This window comes from Equus quagga, chromosome 6 (genome assembly GCF_021613505.1).
Source record: "Equus quagga isolate Etosha38 chromosome 6, UCLA_HA_Equagga_1.0, whole genome shotgun sequence".
NCBI lineage: Eukaryota > Metazoa > Chordata > Mammalia > Perissodactyla > Equidae > Equus > Equus quagga.
Window position 1 is genome coordinate 121134563 of NC_060272.1, and position 16528 is coordinate 121151090.

Here is a 16528-nt window from a genome sequence, read left to right on the forward strand (position 1 = left end):
TATAAACACTAGAATCCTTAGTTTCCTCATGTTTAATATGGGGACAATAATAGTATGTTTTCATAGGATTATTGTCAGGATTAAATGAGTAAATACACACAAAAGGTATAAAAGTGTGCCTGGAAAAATAAGCAGGACTGTTAGAAGTCCCAGAACGGTCACGCTCAGAGAGCAGCTGGGAGAGCTGGTCTCAGGTGGTGACTGGGAGGCAGCACTTGGGTGGCGCCAGATCCTGGGAAAAATCTTCTTCTTCTTTTGTTTCTTTTTTAACATGGGTGCTAGTTTCACAGTGTCTTCAGTGTATGAAAACTCCCTGTGCTGAATACCAATGATATTTGCAATCTGTATTATACTTCTAAAAGTGTTCTTGGGAATTAGAAAAAATTGTTGGGAGATTTTTGGACCTCCAAAAGCTGAGGATGTGGTGGGATCCGAGCCTATTTCTCTAAGGAGAAAATGGAAACTCCAGCTACTATCTGGGGTAAAAATGGAGTAAAGAGAAACTGCACTAAAGCAATATAAATATCCTTCTCTCCTTTGATGCCCTTGCTACTTTCTACCTACAAGAAATGGCATGGCATGCATGTGCACACACGTACCTGTACTTTATGTATACCACATGTACCTTAGTGTGCATGTGCATATTATATACACTACACACACATATATGATCCACTCACAGGTTGCTGTTGGAAAGCAGGGAGGATAAGTAAATGCAATCCAGTGACCACGAAGACTGGTAGCATCTACAAGGCTGGATGGTGAGGAGGGGCCTCAGGTACACGTTTTTGTCCCCCTCCCCCAACTCAAGAACCCTTTGTGACTGCCCCCTAACTGGGATATGTGCCTGGGATTCGGTTAGAGTCTACTATCTCTGTGTTCAGTTGCCTTGGGCAGCAGTGTGCAGTAGATGGAGAACATCACCTTGTTTCATCCGCATTTTACTACACCCTGGGGCTCAGGTTCTACCCACCACCATTCTCTTTATTTGAATACAGTTGGCATAATCTTTGTCATGTTACTGCACTCAGTGGTGTCCAGATTTACCAATGTTTCAAAAAAACACAGACAACAATCAGGTAAGGGAAGCCAGGGTCCCGCCTAGAAAAGAGATTGAATCGGGCTTTTTCTTTCCTATTCCCACTATTCTAAACCAATTGTTAGAATGGCCAGACCTCAGGAATGGGAACTCTCAGGGAAGATTAGATCATCAATCTATGAGAACTGGTAGGGCACAGTACAGGGCAGAGTGGAGACTAGGGCTTCTATCCATATCACAGGCCATACACATAGGTATAAATAAGAATAATAATGATACATAAAATCCCCCAAATCTTGGTTCAGGACCATGGAACTGCTTATTAAGAGAGCTCAGACCACCCAGGGGAAAAGTCCCCCAAGAGTGCTCATCTGCCATTTTCCCATCTCAGGGCGCTCTGGCCAAGCCTCTTCTTGTGTCAGATCTGATGCATGGAAAGCAGTGCTGAGCCTCTGACACACTCCGATCAGATAGGACTCAATTTGTTCTCAGGAAGCAGAATCCTTTAGGATGGAGCATACGTGGCACTGAAGATCTGAGAGTCTGTGCCCCGTTTCAGTAGAGGACCACTGTCTGAAATATCAATAAAGAACCACATGCACAAAACACTTCTTTATTTGAGTGACAAAGGAGGATCAGTAGAAAATATTTTGATCTATTTCATAGATGTATAACATGGAAATAATAGAGACCTCGATTAATGTAGAAAGTCACACACATTATTCATTAATAATGTTCGTTGCTTCTTTAGAATGGGAAGGGCAAAGAAGACCTTCTGAACTCATTACGTTTTGGTCTTTCAGCAGCACATCAGACGCAGGAAGGAAAAAAGCAGGAGCTTTACAAGGTAAAGTTCTGCTACTCAATACCAGGCTCTCGCAGGTGTAATCTTACATCTCTTTCCCATAAAGTCCCAGGTCCATAAGTGCTCACAATGTCCCTTCCTAGAGCCAGTCCTTTTTGGAAAATAATGCCCCCAGAGGAGAGACTTATAGCAGGAAAGCAAAGAAATTGGAACCCAAGACACTTCTCCTCACCCTGCTCTGCTCCCCCATGTGAAAGCTGCACTGTGGGGCTCACCCACTCAGTGCCAGTGTGAGATGCAGTGGAAGAATGATTGTTTGGGGGGCAAATATTTTGGGCAATGCCTTCAGACAAGTTAACTTCTCCAAGGTTCAGACTCTCCGATGGAGCACCTGGCCCACAAACTCATGGGGGTGTTGGACAACTGCTTGGGACAATGTCTGTGAAAGCCCTTTAAAATGACATAGCCCTATACATAAGTGGAGCTTACTATTCTTGTCATTGAACCTCTGACCTTGAATCCTAAAATTCCTTGGCATGAATCTTGAAAGAATCTATTCCCAGTGGAACATTCCACTTGGCCTCCTACATACTCTCTTTGCTCCCACTTTCACTTGACACACCCAGGCTCCGATTGGCCCAGTTTAGAGAGCTCTCCTAAAAGGTGCTAATATGGCACCAGAACTACTTTCTCTTCAGAAAAGGTGGTTCATCTCTTCCGTTATTTCAGGCATCCCCCTTGCTGTCTTCCCTATTGATTTCTGGGGTTCCAGCACAGCATGAGGTTGACACAGGGAGTACCACAGGGAAATAAATAGGAAAGGAAGCCATGGGTGAGGGAGAAAGGAGTCCCATAAAGTCAGTGACAGGAGGAATGTGATCTTCCAGGGCCTGCCTGGCCAGGAAGTTCCCCCCACCCTTTTTACCTCCTGTCTTCTACAGGCACCTGCATAAGCTCCCTTATGAGGATAGCTTTCTGTGGGGTAGCTCTGAGAAAGAGACAAAATGTTGCGTGGTATGTCACTCACAGGATGAATAATCAAGAGGCCTAGGGCAGAAGACAGACTAGAAGGATTCTGGATGTCTACCCCGGTCATACACTTGGGCAAGAAAATGGGGAAGATCAATACTGTAAGGAACGATGTCCACTCCTCCGTCCTGGGAAGCCCCACATCCAGGCACAAAACAGAAATGTGGCTCCCTTATTGCATCAGCAATATTACCAGAATTCCTCTGGCAGGCTTTCTTTCCTCCATGCAGGTCTTTGCCAGATTTCAGAAGCCCATGTTAGGCAGTTTGGGGTACATCAGGGGTGGGGCCCATTCTTTGAGGTCCCTGACTATAAAACACTCTAACGTGAAGAAGACCCAATGCTGACCTCTTCCCAGTCCACTTCTTCTTCCTCATCTACCCAAGTTTCAAGAGCTTACGCTAGAGCTGTGCCTGCCATGCATCTTGGAGAAAACCCTCAAGCAGGTCAGGGAGAAGAGGCCACCACAAAAGATTCAGCTCCTGGCCTGGAGAACTCTTTAATTCCACCCTTACCTGTGGGAAAAAGAAGGCCAGATGGCCAAGAGAGGGGCCCCCTCTCATTCTGCTCATAGGCTTGCAGGGGGCCCTTGACTGGGGAGGATAACAAACAGGACCGAACTCCATCAACGACAAAAGAGAGAGAGGACTGTAGGAGACCCTAAGCAGGAGAAGATGAAATAGAGGATGCAGGAATGGAGACCACCCACCTCACAGAGAAGAGGCCCCTGCTCAGGATGGGTGACGAGCGGAGGCTCCTGGGCACAAGAAGCCCCAGTTCTTGCCAGAGGCGCCACTGGGAGTCACATTGCAAAGAGACGAGGCATTTCTTTCAGTGTTTTCAGGTACCTAAAAGAGGGAGGGACAAGAAACATCCCACTTTCCTGCTCCCTAGGGAGCCTGTGTCCCCAGCCAGGCCACGGCAGTCTGGACCACGGATGGCAGGTCCATCAGACCATCTTCACAGCTGCCCCAGGCTCCGTCTCTGAGGAATGCATTTCCTCAAGTCAGTTAGAAAGACATCCATGCCCTACTCCCAAGAAAATTTCTCTCAAAGAAATATTTCTATAAAATTAGAGAAAATTCATGGTTTCTCACATTATGCATCCTCTGAAAAGGACGGTCTCTGTTTCTTAAGAACCACAAAATTCACCCTTCCCAAATATATCTGTTTCTTCTAAAAAGAGAGTGTTTTCTTTTGTCTCTGCTGCATTTAGGAGAAGGTTAGAGAATCCAGACACTGGCGCTTAGAGAGAAGAGGAGGTCAGCTCCAGCTCTTCCTGAGAGCTCACTTCGAGTTTCTGAAGCTGAGGAAGGTTAGGGAGAGAGTCTGACTGTGGCACCGCACACCCACTGCCATCTCAGCTTTCTTACTTGTCATCTGAATACAGCTCTCCAAAAAAACAAATACAAAAGCATAATAACTTGACAAATGTCGAGGGGCTTAAAAAAAATGAGAAAATCCATTAAAGAACAAGCCTCAGGAACTGGACTTCTCGGTCCTTGCCCCGCTCTACCACGATACTGAACTGTAAACAGCTGAGGGGTGGAATGCTTGGGGTTACGCAGGTACGCAGGGCCAAAAGTGTCCCACTCGGCCTCTAGGAACACAAAGAGACAAGAAACTTCACACATCCCAAAAACGGAACTGGAATTTGGCAGTCCTGAGGCCCTGAGTTCAGAAGGGAAAGGAGAAGACCCCATGACTCCAAATATTTGGGTGGATAACACCTTCCATCTCACTCCAAGGCCCTCTAAGGATGGGGAGATCAGTTCCATTTCCCAATTCTTAGCTTAGCCTAAATGAAAGTGTACAATTGGCCACTTTTCCCCATTCCTTTCTATGTGTGGCAGGCTCTGGAGTGGCAGGGATGCAGGACTTCTGGCTGTGTCTGTGGTTCGACAGGCAGGGCCAGGAGGAGGCCAAATGGATGGCAGAGCAGTTGTAAGGTCTTAGCAAATCTGGCATGGGAAAGAACACAGTCTATCAGGCTTGGGAAAGAAATCTCTACCCTCTCCAGCTTCTGGAAGAGAGTTCCCTTTCAGCCCCTGGAAGAGAGTTGGAGTCCAAGCTAAGGACATGGAAATGGACCCATGGCCTGGGTCACCTTGTTCAAGACAGCTCAGCTCTAAAAACGTTCAGGGATAAGAAAGAATCATTGTTCAGAAAACAATGACTTTTTAAATGGTAAAAAAATTACTACCATCTAGTGGACAGAGCTGAGTGAGCTTTAAAATGGAGGGTGATTGGGAAGATATAGTGGGGTGTATTATCAGAGGGACGTGGCAAGGTCAAGAAACAAGCTAAGTGCTACTAAAGGGACTTCCCTGTCTTTAGTGTTCATCTGCCTTGAAATACAATTTGAATCCAACAATGAATTCTTCCCACTGGGTGGGTACCTTAGGAAAGAGAATGCACTCCCTATGGAGAATCTACATGGTGCCTGGCTTGAAGACACCATTGGGGACAAAGGGATCATGCAGCCTTCAATGACAGGATGGTTCCCTGGGCAGTCACATAGCGCCTGCAGAAAAGAGAGGCAAATAGTGAGGAAAAATTTGGAGGGTGAATGTGTAGGAAAGATAGAGAGCCATTGAAGATGGGGAAAAATAATCCAGCTAGTGGGAAGTAACGGGAGTATTTCCCTTGTTCCTAATCAAGACAACTCCCACTTCCCAGCTAAACATACATGCACACAACCTGATCTAGGTTCCTCCCAACTACAGTGTAGAATAGAACACGTGGTGCCATCTCATCAGGAGTAGAGAGGTGGGGCTTGTTTTTGAGCATAGAGACAAAGTCTGCAGGGATGATTCCAGGCCTGGAAAAACCCTTTTGGAGTAAGTGCCCTCCATACAGTCATTGTTTAGACTTCATGCAGGATCTGCAGGATCTTCTCCTTGGTGCACAGCTGGCCTCTCAGTGTTGTGGAGCCTTCTGTGGATTTTGTGTGCTTGGTAGAACCATGGGATATCTCCTTCATGGAGGTACACACTCATGCAACAGAAGTAGGTCCTGCAATTTTTGACAAGAGTAGTTTTTCTGGGCTCACCTTGGATCACTACTCAGCCCACTGCCATCAGCATGGCCAAGTACTCTACATTATTCTCCGTATTCCTCTGCATCCACGGGGTCTGGGTCAACACTGTTAAAGGGCTGAGTGGAGTGACTGCTGAAAAAGGAAGAGCCATAAAATGGAGTCACCAAAAAGGAGGAGAGTCATCGCAAAATTAAGTGGAGAAAAGAGCCACTGGGGCCACCTGTTGTACCATTTCCACCTGGAGGAAAGAAGAGGTCAGGGTTAATGTCATCTTGGCTCCACTCCAGTTTCTTCACCCTTTCCTAGCTTCCACATCCAGGGCCTGCAGAAGCAACCTTCATCTCCTACTGAGAGGTTCACACTCACACAGCAATTGAAGCCTGGGAAGAGTAATGTCTGCTTTTCATTATGAAATTAATAAATTAGCTGTACATTCATCTTTTCACTTGAGTCTCTCAACTTGAAGTTACAGAGGACAAGTAACTAAATAGGTGGAAATCCAGGACTAGAAAACTCAGAGGAAGTGACCCTCAGGACACTGACCTTCCTCATGTGCCCATGGCCAAAGACCACTCATCCAAGGAGAGGTGGTTGCTTAAAGTGCTGAGTGACTGGCTGTGGGTCACATGACAAGTCATTATCTGCCTCCCAGATCAATACTTTTCTCCAGAAACACACATAGGCTAAGGCAATCAGACAAGATGTGCACGCAAAGAGGAGTACTAAGAGATTTGTCCCAAATTAGAAGGGGGACCCCACAGCAAGGATCCCTTACACTCTCTCTGTTTCTAGCTGTTTCCCTTTCTCTTTCCCTAACCCTTGCCCATATCGACTATTTGGCAATTTCTCAGTTGTTTTCAAGTTTAAACAGCGTGTTGGTGCAAGTGTCTTATACTGAAGTGAGAGTCTTTCTCTAAAGAAGGAGCCAGGAAGTAAAATTTATTGGTCAAAATACATACACACTGAAAATACGTACTGCCAATTGTCCACGAAAAAACTGGCTGTGTTAATCTGCATTCAAGAGTGTATACGTTCATATATGTTCCCACTCATTGACCAACACAGGGTCTTATCATTCTTTTTAGTTTTTGCCAATATGATAGGTGACAAGTAGCATCTAGTAGCACCATTAGCTGTCTTTTTCCTAATTGGTGGTAATTGTTATCAGTCCCAACCAGTCTCCAAAACAGAAAATTTACTCCAGCCTTCTCATCCATCTCCTGTAATAGGTATGAAAGAACTTAAAATGAAAAGTCTGCTGGCAAAGAAGAAATGTAGTTGAAGGAATTCAGCCCCAGAATTTGGAGGTGGGACATTCGCTTCAGGACTAGCACACTATTATAGCTCAGAACTTTTTCCCATATTCACTGGAAATTCATGTTTCATCTGTGAAGTTCCTATCCATAGAAATACACCCATGGCTTTTGCATTGTCCTTTTCTTACTTATTTACAGAAATTCGTTATTCATTTTTTTATGCAAACACTTTGTTTTATACAGCAGACACACACACAGTCTGCAGGGTCTTCATTTAGATCCCAGATCCACACTAACACTATGTTCCTCTCGCCTCTCTGGCTGCCCATTCTAGCTTCCCTTGAAACATCTAAATTAGTGGTTTTCCTGTGTTCAGTGCCTAGAATTCTTTTCAGTTTAAGCTCATGAACTAGATCCCAACCTAATCTAGTTTTCAGGGCTTTAAAAACAACCTCGACGCTGAGGTGCTCCAAAAGTAAATTCTGGAGGCATCTGTCCAAATGCCTATTTGACAGTTGGTGTCTAATAAGCATCTTAAATTTAGGTTATTGAAAATGGAAATCTCCTTTTGGAGAAAACAAAACCCAAATAAAAACAAACACAATCACCTTCTTTTCTTACTGTTTCCCGTTCAGTTAATGGCAACTCCATACCTCTAGGTTCTCAGGTTAAAATTCCTGAAATCATTCTCAACTGCTCTCTCATCAGGTGTCCTGTCTGTGTAATTGAGGTTTAACACCATTGATGGTTTTCACCCAGGAATATGGGAAAGCTCCATAGTTTGAACTCAAGACTTCTAAAATCTACTTAATTGTATTATAGCTATGGTGTAAGCATCCTTGGATTATCAGACCAACTCTATTTTATTATGATTCACTAATTATTAACATGCCTTCTGATTTATCTTACTGATATTTTACCTGTTATGCATCTATAGTTTTTTTAAAATCTGAGTTTCTTTTCTTATTTAATCCTTTTAAAATACTTGAATCAAGATTTTATTATTCTCAAAAAAGAAGGTAGATGACTTTTCATTTTTCACCATGACCTGTTAAAAATAATGTTGATATATTTGCTGGTGTTTTCTGATAAATTGCCTAATTACCACTTTTTAAAGATTCTTCCCTGAAGAATTTGCCTGTTAATTCTAAACGTTACATGCTGCAAGTGACCCCAGGAAAGAGCAGAAAGGCCCCTAATTATTGTGAAAACACTTTCCTCTACAGGCGTTTTCAGGTTATTTATCTATGTAAATTTTACCTTTAAATCCAGCCTACATTCCTCTGTCTCCCTTGCCTATCAAGATGCTTATATAGATCCCACTCAAATATTTTGGAAATCAAACACAGTAAGTGAAATGTCAATATGTACTTATAAGCCAAAATCTCGATATTTGACTATCCGAAATATGTCAAAGCATCTCATTTGTACCCGGCCCAGCACTTATTCACGACCGTGGATTAAGGTCTGGCTGAGATTTGAGCATGGGGTTAATTACTGGAGATAAGGTGTGTTCCCTGTCCTCAAAGTGTGTGATATTCTAAGAGAGACTCAACAATCAACATGTCAGAGTACTGACACAACACATGGTTATTGAGGTCTATCCAGCTCCTGCATTAACGAGCCAGGGTTAATTCACTAAAACTGATAACAGAAGTTCCTACCAATCATCATATATTTCATTGAATATATTTCAACTTGTATTATTCCAATAATTTCCTATGGTCCTATACTTTCAAGGGCAAACTCCTGCCCTTTAATTTTATTCACCCCCCACCCCCAACACACACACACTCACCAGGGCTTTATAATTGAGAGTCAAATAAATGCTTGTCATTAGTTGACTCCCCAGAGCAGGAGCACTTCTTCATTTCTTATCCCACTAAGTATCCTGCATGATGTGAGGAATATTGTAGGTCTTCAGGGTTGTTAAAAGTGATAAATATAATAAGCTTAAAATAGTTGTGCCGGTAAAGCTCTTTGAAAAACTACTGTCTTGGATTTTATTTTCTCTCGTGGGTTACTCTTCCCTTCTCAGGTGACCTGTAAAAATGTTAACTGGGCCTCTCCTTTTTTCCTTCAACTTGCTGCATGACTAGTGCAATTGTTTCATTTTTTCTATTGTAGTTTTACAGCTTTAAAATGGGGATAATGAGAATACCATATTCCATTCAGTATTCCATTTCATGTTATAGTCTCTATATAACTCTATATAGTCTCTATATAACACATAAAGTTGTTACCGTAACTGAGTAAATTATATAAAGCATCAGGGACATATTAAACATAGTTATGATAGTTGTTACTGTGTACTGGTAACATATATATATATACACTGACAAGTGCACACAAAGGTGTAAAAGCCATTATTTTATGCTTCCAAAAATATGATTATACCACATTTGTGCCTTACTCAGCTAATAATTTTATTATGCAAAATTTATACCTCTGTGAATTAGGATCACCTTTATTAGTACTGTACATAGGATATACACAAATTTTTTAATGCAACTAGCAAATGTAACATCCTCATCTCTGCACTAAACAGTACATTAAAAACACCTAAGGATATCTAGTGGGCATGAAAAGAAAATGCAGTGAGTGCATCTGGCAATAAGACGTTAAGTAGTAAATGATATGTTAAGTGCAAACCTACATTACGCTGAAATGGAAAGAAGTTTGATGCAAATAGATTATAAATTTTTTGCAACTTATCCATTTGGGATGACATTTTGAAAAAAGTTAAAACCGTCCAATGAAAAGCCATGGCTATATATATATAAAGCAGAATGCTTAATAGAGGACTCATGCTTAAAACAAATGAGAGGAAAAAAAGATTTTGTAAGTTGAAATTAATTATTTAAGATAGTTACTGGATCATAAGATACTGCCAAACATGACAATTCTCTCCACTGAAAATGAGATAAGTAGAGAAGTAATTTTGAAAACATTACTGATGAGTTTGTTTCCATTAAAGCCAGGAAGTTATAATAAAGTCTGGTTTTTGCATAAATAAAATACTTAAACAATGTGCTTTAATACTTTTAAATTTTAAAATATTTTTTCGACCACTTTAACATTGTAGGAGAAATTAACCATTAAAATGGAATGAAATTGATATCGAACCTGAAGTGCGTTCACTCACCCGTGGTGCAGCAAGCCCGTCTGACACCAGCTGTAGGGGAAGAAAGGAATTGTACTGCAAAGCTCTGAGCAAGGGGAACAGTCAGCTAAAGCTGTAATCCCGAACTCCCTGGAAAGCTATAAGCAAGGGTTTTTATCTGGAGTTTTAGGTAGAGAAGGGGGAGCATGTAGCCTTGGAGGACTGAAGTTCTAAAGAATCCTCAGCACGGGCATGACTGTGTGTTCTATGTGTTGCGTGCTGTGGATTTGTAGTCTTTGACATCTAAACTTCACCATCAGTCATTTTAGATGCTTAAGCTCCTTAATCAGGCAGGGGGCTGTCAGCAAGTTCCTACCTTATCAGAGGTCCTGCTGCTGTTCTGCAAGGCAAGCTCAGAAACTTGAGTTATTTTGTTTCCAATATTAACCTTGTGAGTACAAGGCACAGTTTCACCCTAATCCAGGGAAATTTTAATTCCTTCATCCTCAATTTCAAAATCACGTAAATAGAGGCGCACATTCTCCCTTTCTCCCGGGCTCCTTTAAAGTCTCAGCCCTGTCCCCAAGTCATTCCACTGGAGGGGGTCGCAATATTCCGTCCCTACTGTCCAGATTGTAGATGCGTCTCCGTTTCCCTGAATTCCTGTCTTTCTCCCAGAAACTCTCCTGAATCTGGAAACAGCCCACAGCACGCTCTGACCTCGAGCCGCCGGTCCCCGAATGAGCGCGCGCTCTTGGAAACGGTGTGGCCCCGACCTTCCAGGAGAAAGGGAAGGATGGACGCGGGCAGGCGCAGGCAGCGGAAGGCTCTGGCGGGGCCCCGGCGGAGCTCCCCGCGGCGTCGGGCCGAAAGGAAGCGTTTGCTCCGCGTTGTCCCGCCCCGCGCGGTCCCTGAGCCCCGCGGCGCCTCGCCCGGGCCGGGCTCCCGCGGACGGCGACGCGCCGGCTGTCCCCGTGTCCGCGGCCGGAGCCCCAGGCGGGTCCCGCTGGGCGGGCGGCGCCGGAGGGTCGGTCACGGCGAGTGCGGGCGCCCCCTGCCGGCCGCTGGGGGCAGCGACGGGGGTTTGCGCGCGCTGTTGAGCGGTGGCCGCGCGCTCAGTGTCACTGTGGTACAGGCGAAGCGCTGAGATTCTGGACTCCCTGGTTTCTCTGCTGATGGCAATGGCGAGGCTCTGCTCCATCCCTCACATTTTAGCAGTTGGTATATGTCGTCTTATATTTTTCCAGTCATTTCCCATTTTCATGTAAGTTGAGAGCATAAGTATTTGTTCCTTTTAATCCACAAGTGCCACTAGCTCAGTATTTTCAACAGAGGAGTCACTGAAATGTTTGTAATTCACTCTCTGGTGCAGGGGCCATAACTCTCACCCGTCTTGTCTCCCATGCATCTCATAAATTTATGGTGAGAATTAATATTAGCAATCTGTATGAACCACCTTATATATTAAATGAGGTTATTCTATAATTATTGTTAGAATTATTAATTTTGTTGATCTCATTCTAAGTTCTCAGAAATAATTGCCAATTGATAATTTCATTTTGCTTATTACATAAAATAATCAAAATTTGGTCAATGCATCTACAAATTTGGAAGTGGAAGACAAATTAATGAAAACATAGAGAATTAGTAATCAGTAAGGTCTGAGACAGTAAAAGAACATCAATGTGTTAAAGTGTGGGGCTTCCCAGAAAAGAAGTGATCGTTTAATACATGCAGTCGGATCTGCGCCTGACACTTGAAGGAGAGAAACTTACAGTGCGCCTGAGGCTCTCCGCAGAGAACCAGCCCGAGGAGGGTCCTCTGAGCCCACATGGCTGCTCTGCGACCAGTAGAAATGAGCCAAATAGTCCCCTTCCTCAGCCTCAGCTCCTTTCAGACCACCTCTGGCAATATTTCTTAAGGGACCGGTTAAAAAAAAAGTTGCAGAGTCCAGGAACGTGGTTAAAAGAAATATGGGGGAGAGAGGGACAAGAATGGGACATTGCTAGATTTCCAGCCAGGGAAGCTCACAACACTAATTCACAAGCTATTTCCTGGGTTAGCACTCAGCTAAAGTGAGGGAGTACTTCCCGCAAGCATGCAAGTTAAGGAGACACCAAATCTAAGTAATCAAGATAAATAATATTTTAACACAAGATTAAAAATGAAAACTAATGCCAAAACACCCATGATGAACAAAATATCAAAATTTTAAATAAAGACAAGAAAGGACCCTGCACTGGCAAGGCCCTGAGAGTCTTACAAAGGAAGGGGGCTCCATGCAAAGGAAATTTAGGCAAATTCCATTCAGTCTATAAAATTCATACCAAAGAAAATTGAAGATCTGACCTGTTCAATGTCCTCCACGGCCTGTACACAGCACTAACTTCCTTTGAACAACACAGTGAAGGCGGAGTCCTGTGAAAGTCGTGTGAGTAACGTGAAGTTAAAAATTATTTAAGACTGTCATGGAATCAGGAAAAAGTGTCAAACATGGCAATTCTCAATTTAAAAAAAGTAAAGAAGTAATCTTGAAAATATTATTCAGTTTACTTCCACTAAAGCGAGGAAAGCAAAATTATATTAAATTGTTGTTTTGGTAAAATAAATTATAGTTTAAATAAACTTAGGTGAAGTTGAATAAAACGCTGTTTTTAACAGTTTTAATGTTAACAATATTTTAAAAATTTTTTTGATATTTAATTATAAAATATTTCATAAAAAGTTTAATACATGCTGTCAAGGTCAACGTTGAAAATTTCACGTTTGATATTTATAGTTAATATTAAAATATTTTAATATCAAAAGCAGCTTAATAAAAAGCAGTTTCAATATTCCAGGTTTTCAGTTTCTCAGTACTGTCCTCCTCCACCTTCCCGCTGTCACGCTGGAAAGTCACGAGGAAAGTCCCCGAGCACGTGGGGGGCACCTTCCCCGCCTCGGACCCAGGGGCGCCGCGCCCGACTCACCCCCGCGGGTCCCCAACACCGTCCGCTCGCGGCCCCGTCCCCGCGGTCCCCTTTCTCCGCATCTGTCGCCGCATCTCGCCCACAAACGCTCCCGAATCTGTAAAAACCACTCAACACGCTCGGATTCCGGCCTCAGACCCTCAGAAAACGGCTTCTTTGTAAAAATGGCCTCGCCGAAGTTTCTGTGCGAAAGGAAAGCGCACAACTCAGGGGCAAGAGCAGAAAATGCCGGGTTCTGTGCTCTCTCCCTGAGAAACGCGTCCCCGGCGAGGCCGCGGCCAAGCTCTCCGCGCAGCAGTAGGGCCGCGGAGAGGAAGGTGTCTCGTGCACTATTAAAGAGGCACGAAGTTGGCTCCCAAGGCTGCGACGCACACCCCCTCCAGCGGCCCGAACGACTGAACCCGACCAAGTCCGCGCCTCTGAGCGCCCGGCGTCAGGAAAGGCCCCCTGCGCGCCCTCTAGCGGCCGTGTAGTGAATCACAGGAATTCTCAATGGCCCAGATCCATTTGCTAGTGGCAGGAGTGATGCTCTGCTCCATCCTTGCCTGCTCTCTTGGCAGGGACTCGCCTTGGATCCATAGCCTAAAAAACAGGGAGATCTTCATGCTGTTGAGACAGCTGGAAAGAATCCACTCTAAGTCATGCCTGAATGACGGACCCTACTTCAAATTTCCTTGGGAAAGCAAGACTATCACCCAAATCCGGAAGACGCAGGGCACCTGTTTCCACTATGTGATGCTCCAGCAGATCATCAACCTCTTCAACACAGACGACAGCCGTGCTGCTTGGAACAACGCCCTCCTGGATCAACTACTCTCTAGGCTTGATCACAGCCTGGAGCAGCTGGAAGAAGAAAACCTGGCTTGTCCCTATTTGGGAACTGTTGCCCGGAATTACTTCCAAAAAATCAATCACTATCTGAAGGAAAAGGAATTCAGCCCCTGTGCCTGGGAGGTTGTCAGAGGGGAAATGGAAGTGTGCCTCTCCCTCATGTAACAATACTCAGAGAAAAGTCGGCAAATAAAGGAGAAAATTAGACTTATCCGCTCTCTAATCATTTACATTGTTTGCTAAGAACCCCCCCAAATAATCTCAACTCATATTTCTGTACCAGCTGAAAAATATCTGAAACTAAAATCATGGAGGTATTTAAAAAAATATATTGTACATCATGAATTTGCAAAAGTATGTTTAGAGAGAAGAACATGATCTACTTTCTTAAATAAATAACTTTATGACCTTTTTAAAAAATCTGTTTAAGCTTTTTGAGGGCATTTGTTGTTTCTAAAATGTAAAGTCCATTTTGTATGCAACGTTCCTTCAGGATAACATGTTGTTAAAGACATCTATCACTTATGCAAATGTTAGCTGCTATAACAGATAAACAGAAAACTATCCATAATTTGATCATAATAGAAATTTATCTTTCCTTTGTATAAGAGCACAATGCAGGCATTCCTAATCAGAAGAATCTTCTGGTTGACTCTTCTCCAAACAGTGATTCAGAAACATTGATACCCTCTATTTCGTGACTTTACCATATTCAACATGTGACTCCAAGTCTGTCTGTGATGCTTGAATCTATTCCACTCAGTTGTAGAGAGAAAAAGTAAAGTGGATCACACAGGATATCTTCAAGGGCCAGGACCATACAGGGCAATATCACTTCTGCTCACATTAGTTGGCCTGCGTATATTCTCATGAAATGCGTTAAGTGCAAAGAAATTGGGAAATAGACTCCCATCAGGTGACTAATGAAAGAGCAGACAAGTTCAGTGAAAAGGCCACTCTTCATTTTTTACACTGTTTGTATTAATGCTCTTTTTAGGAGAACAAAATAACCAATGTGTTCACTGCGCACACTTTATATATTTTAAAAAACTGACCCAAAGTCTGATTCCACAGTTTAAATTCAGGGAAATGATATAGATGTCACTACATAGAGTTCACAGTATCATTGATCCTTTAAAAGAAGCATTCAAGTTGATTCCCAAAGGCATAGGCTAAAGTCAGAAAATGGCCACAAGTTTGGAGATGAGGCCTCAGAACACGTTGTAAAGTTCAAGTTGTTTCCTTCTCATCTGAGGGAGACAAGGAAAGTATGATCAGGTAACTCCTTGCAGGTTCTTGAGGATCACTAGAATAAAAGTGAGAGTGAGCCTTCCATCATGACCAGGCCAGTGATAATCATCCTGATATTCTAAATACTAATAATACAAACTTGAAGAACATATACCTGCCACCAATTTGTTTTCAACTTCACACGATATTCAGTTATAACTTCTCTTGGAGAACCATGAAGAATTTACAAAATATTGTTGGATCTATTGTCCTCTCAAATCATAGCTATCTATTATATGTTGGTGTTATTCATTCTCCTATTATTACCAAGGCTCATGTACATTGATTGAGTTCCTGAGATGGTAAGGACTGGGCAAAATGCATAGGAAACAAGGTTAGGTAAGATGAATTCTCTGCCCACAGGTATCTTATATAGACTTGTAGGGAAGAATTTAAGGAGATAACAGGGCTGGTCATTAAAAGCTACATCCCTGGAAGCTAGAGAGAGAATATAGCCATGTTAGTGTATAAAGAAGAGTGAGGACATGAGCAAGCCAAACCAGCAGACCAAAGACTCATAATCCAAACTCTTGGTTTCTTTTTTTTTTTTTTAAGATTTTATTTTTTCCTTTTTCTCCCCAAAGCCCCCCAGTACATAGTTGTATATTCTTAGTTGTGGATCCTTCTAGTTGTGGCATGTGGGATGCCGCCTCAGCGTGGCTTGATGAGTGGTGCCATGTCCGCGCCCAGGATTCGAACCAACGAAACACTGGGCCACCTGCACAGAGTGCGCGAACTTAACCACTCGGCCACGGGGGCCGGCCCCCCAAACTCTTGGTTTTTGACCTGATGTAGTGTTCCAATTATTAGGTACCACATTTGGTATCAAACTGAAATGGAGTCCACTATCCCGTGGAAATGGATGGAGATAACAGGAAACAAATGGTCATTTCTTACTTTTTGTGAAGAGTCCACAAAAAATTGCAGGATAAGGGCAGATAATTGCCACTTCAGTCAAGATCCACCTAAAAAAATGAATTTAAGCTACTTTGAATCTGTACATCACTTTGGGTAGTATGAACATTTTAACAATATTAACGTGTAATGCTGGAACACAGGATGTCATTCCACTTATTTGTCTCTTCTTTAATTTCTCTCAGCAGTGTTTGATAGTTTTCAGTATAAAAGTTTGTTGTCTCCTTGGTTAAGTGTATTCCTAAGTATTT

General features: G+C 43.0%; 1 protein-coding gene across 1 annotated transcript; it reads left to right on the top strand.

The window, feature by feature from the left end:
- Window positions 1-13733: 13733 nt before the first annotated feature.
- LOC124241265 (interferon alpha-2-like) lies at window positions 13734-14237 on the top strand. The gene has a single exon (XM_046664910.1). It carries the CDS (start codon window positions 13734-13736, stop codon window positions 14235-14237), a length of 504 nt encoding a protein of 167 aa, XP_046520866.1.
- Window positions 14238-16528: the final 2291 nt, after the last annotated feature.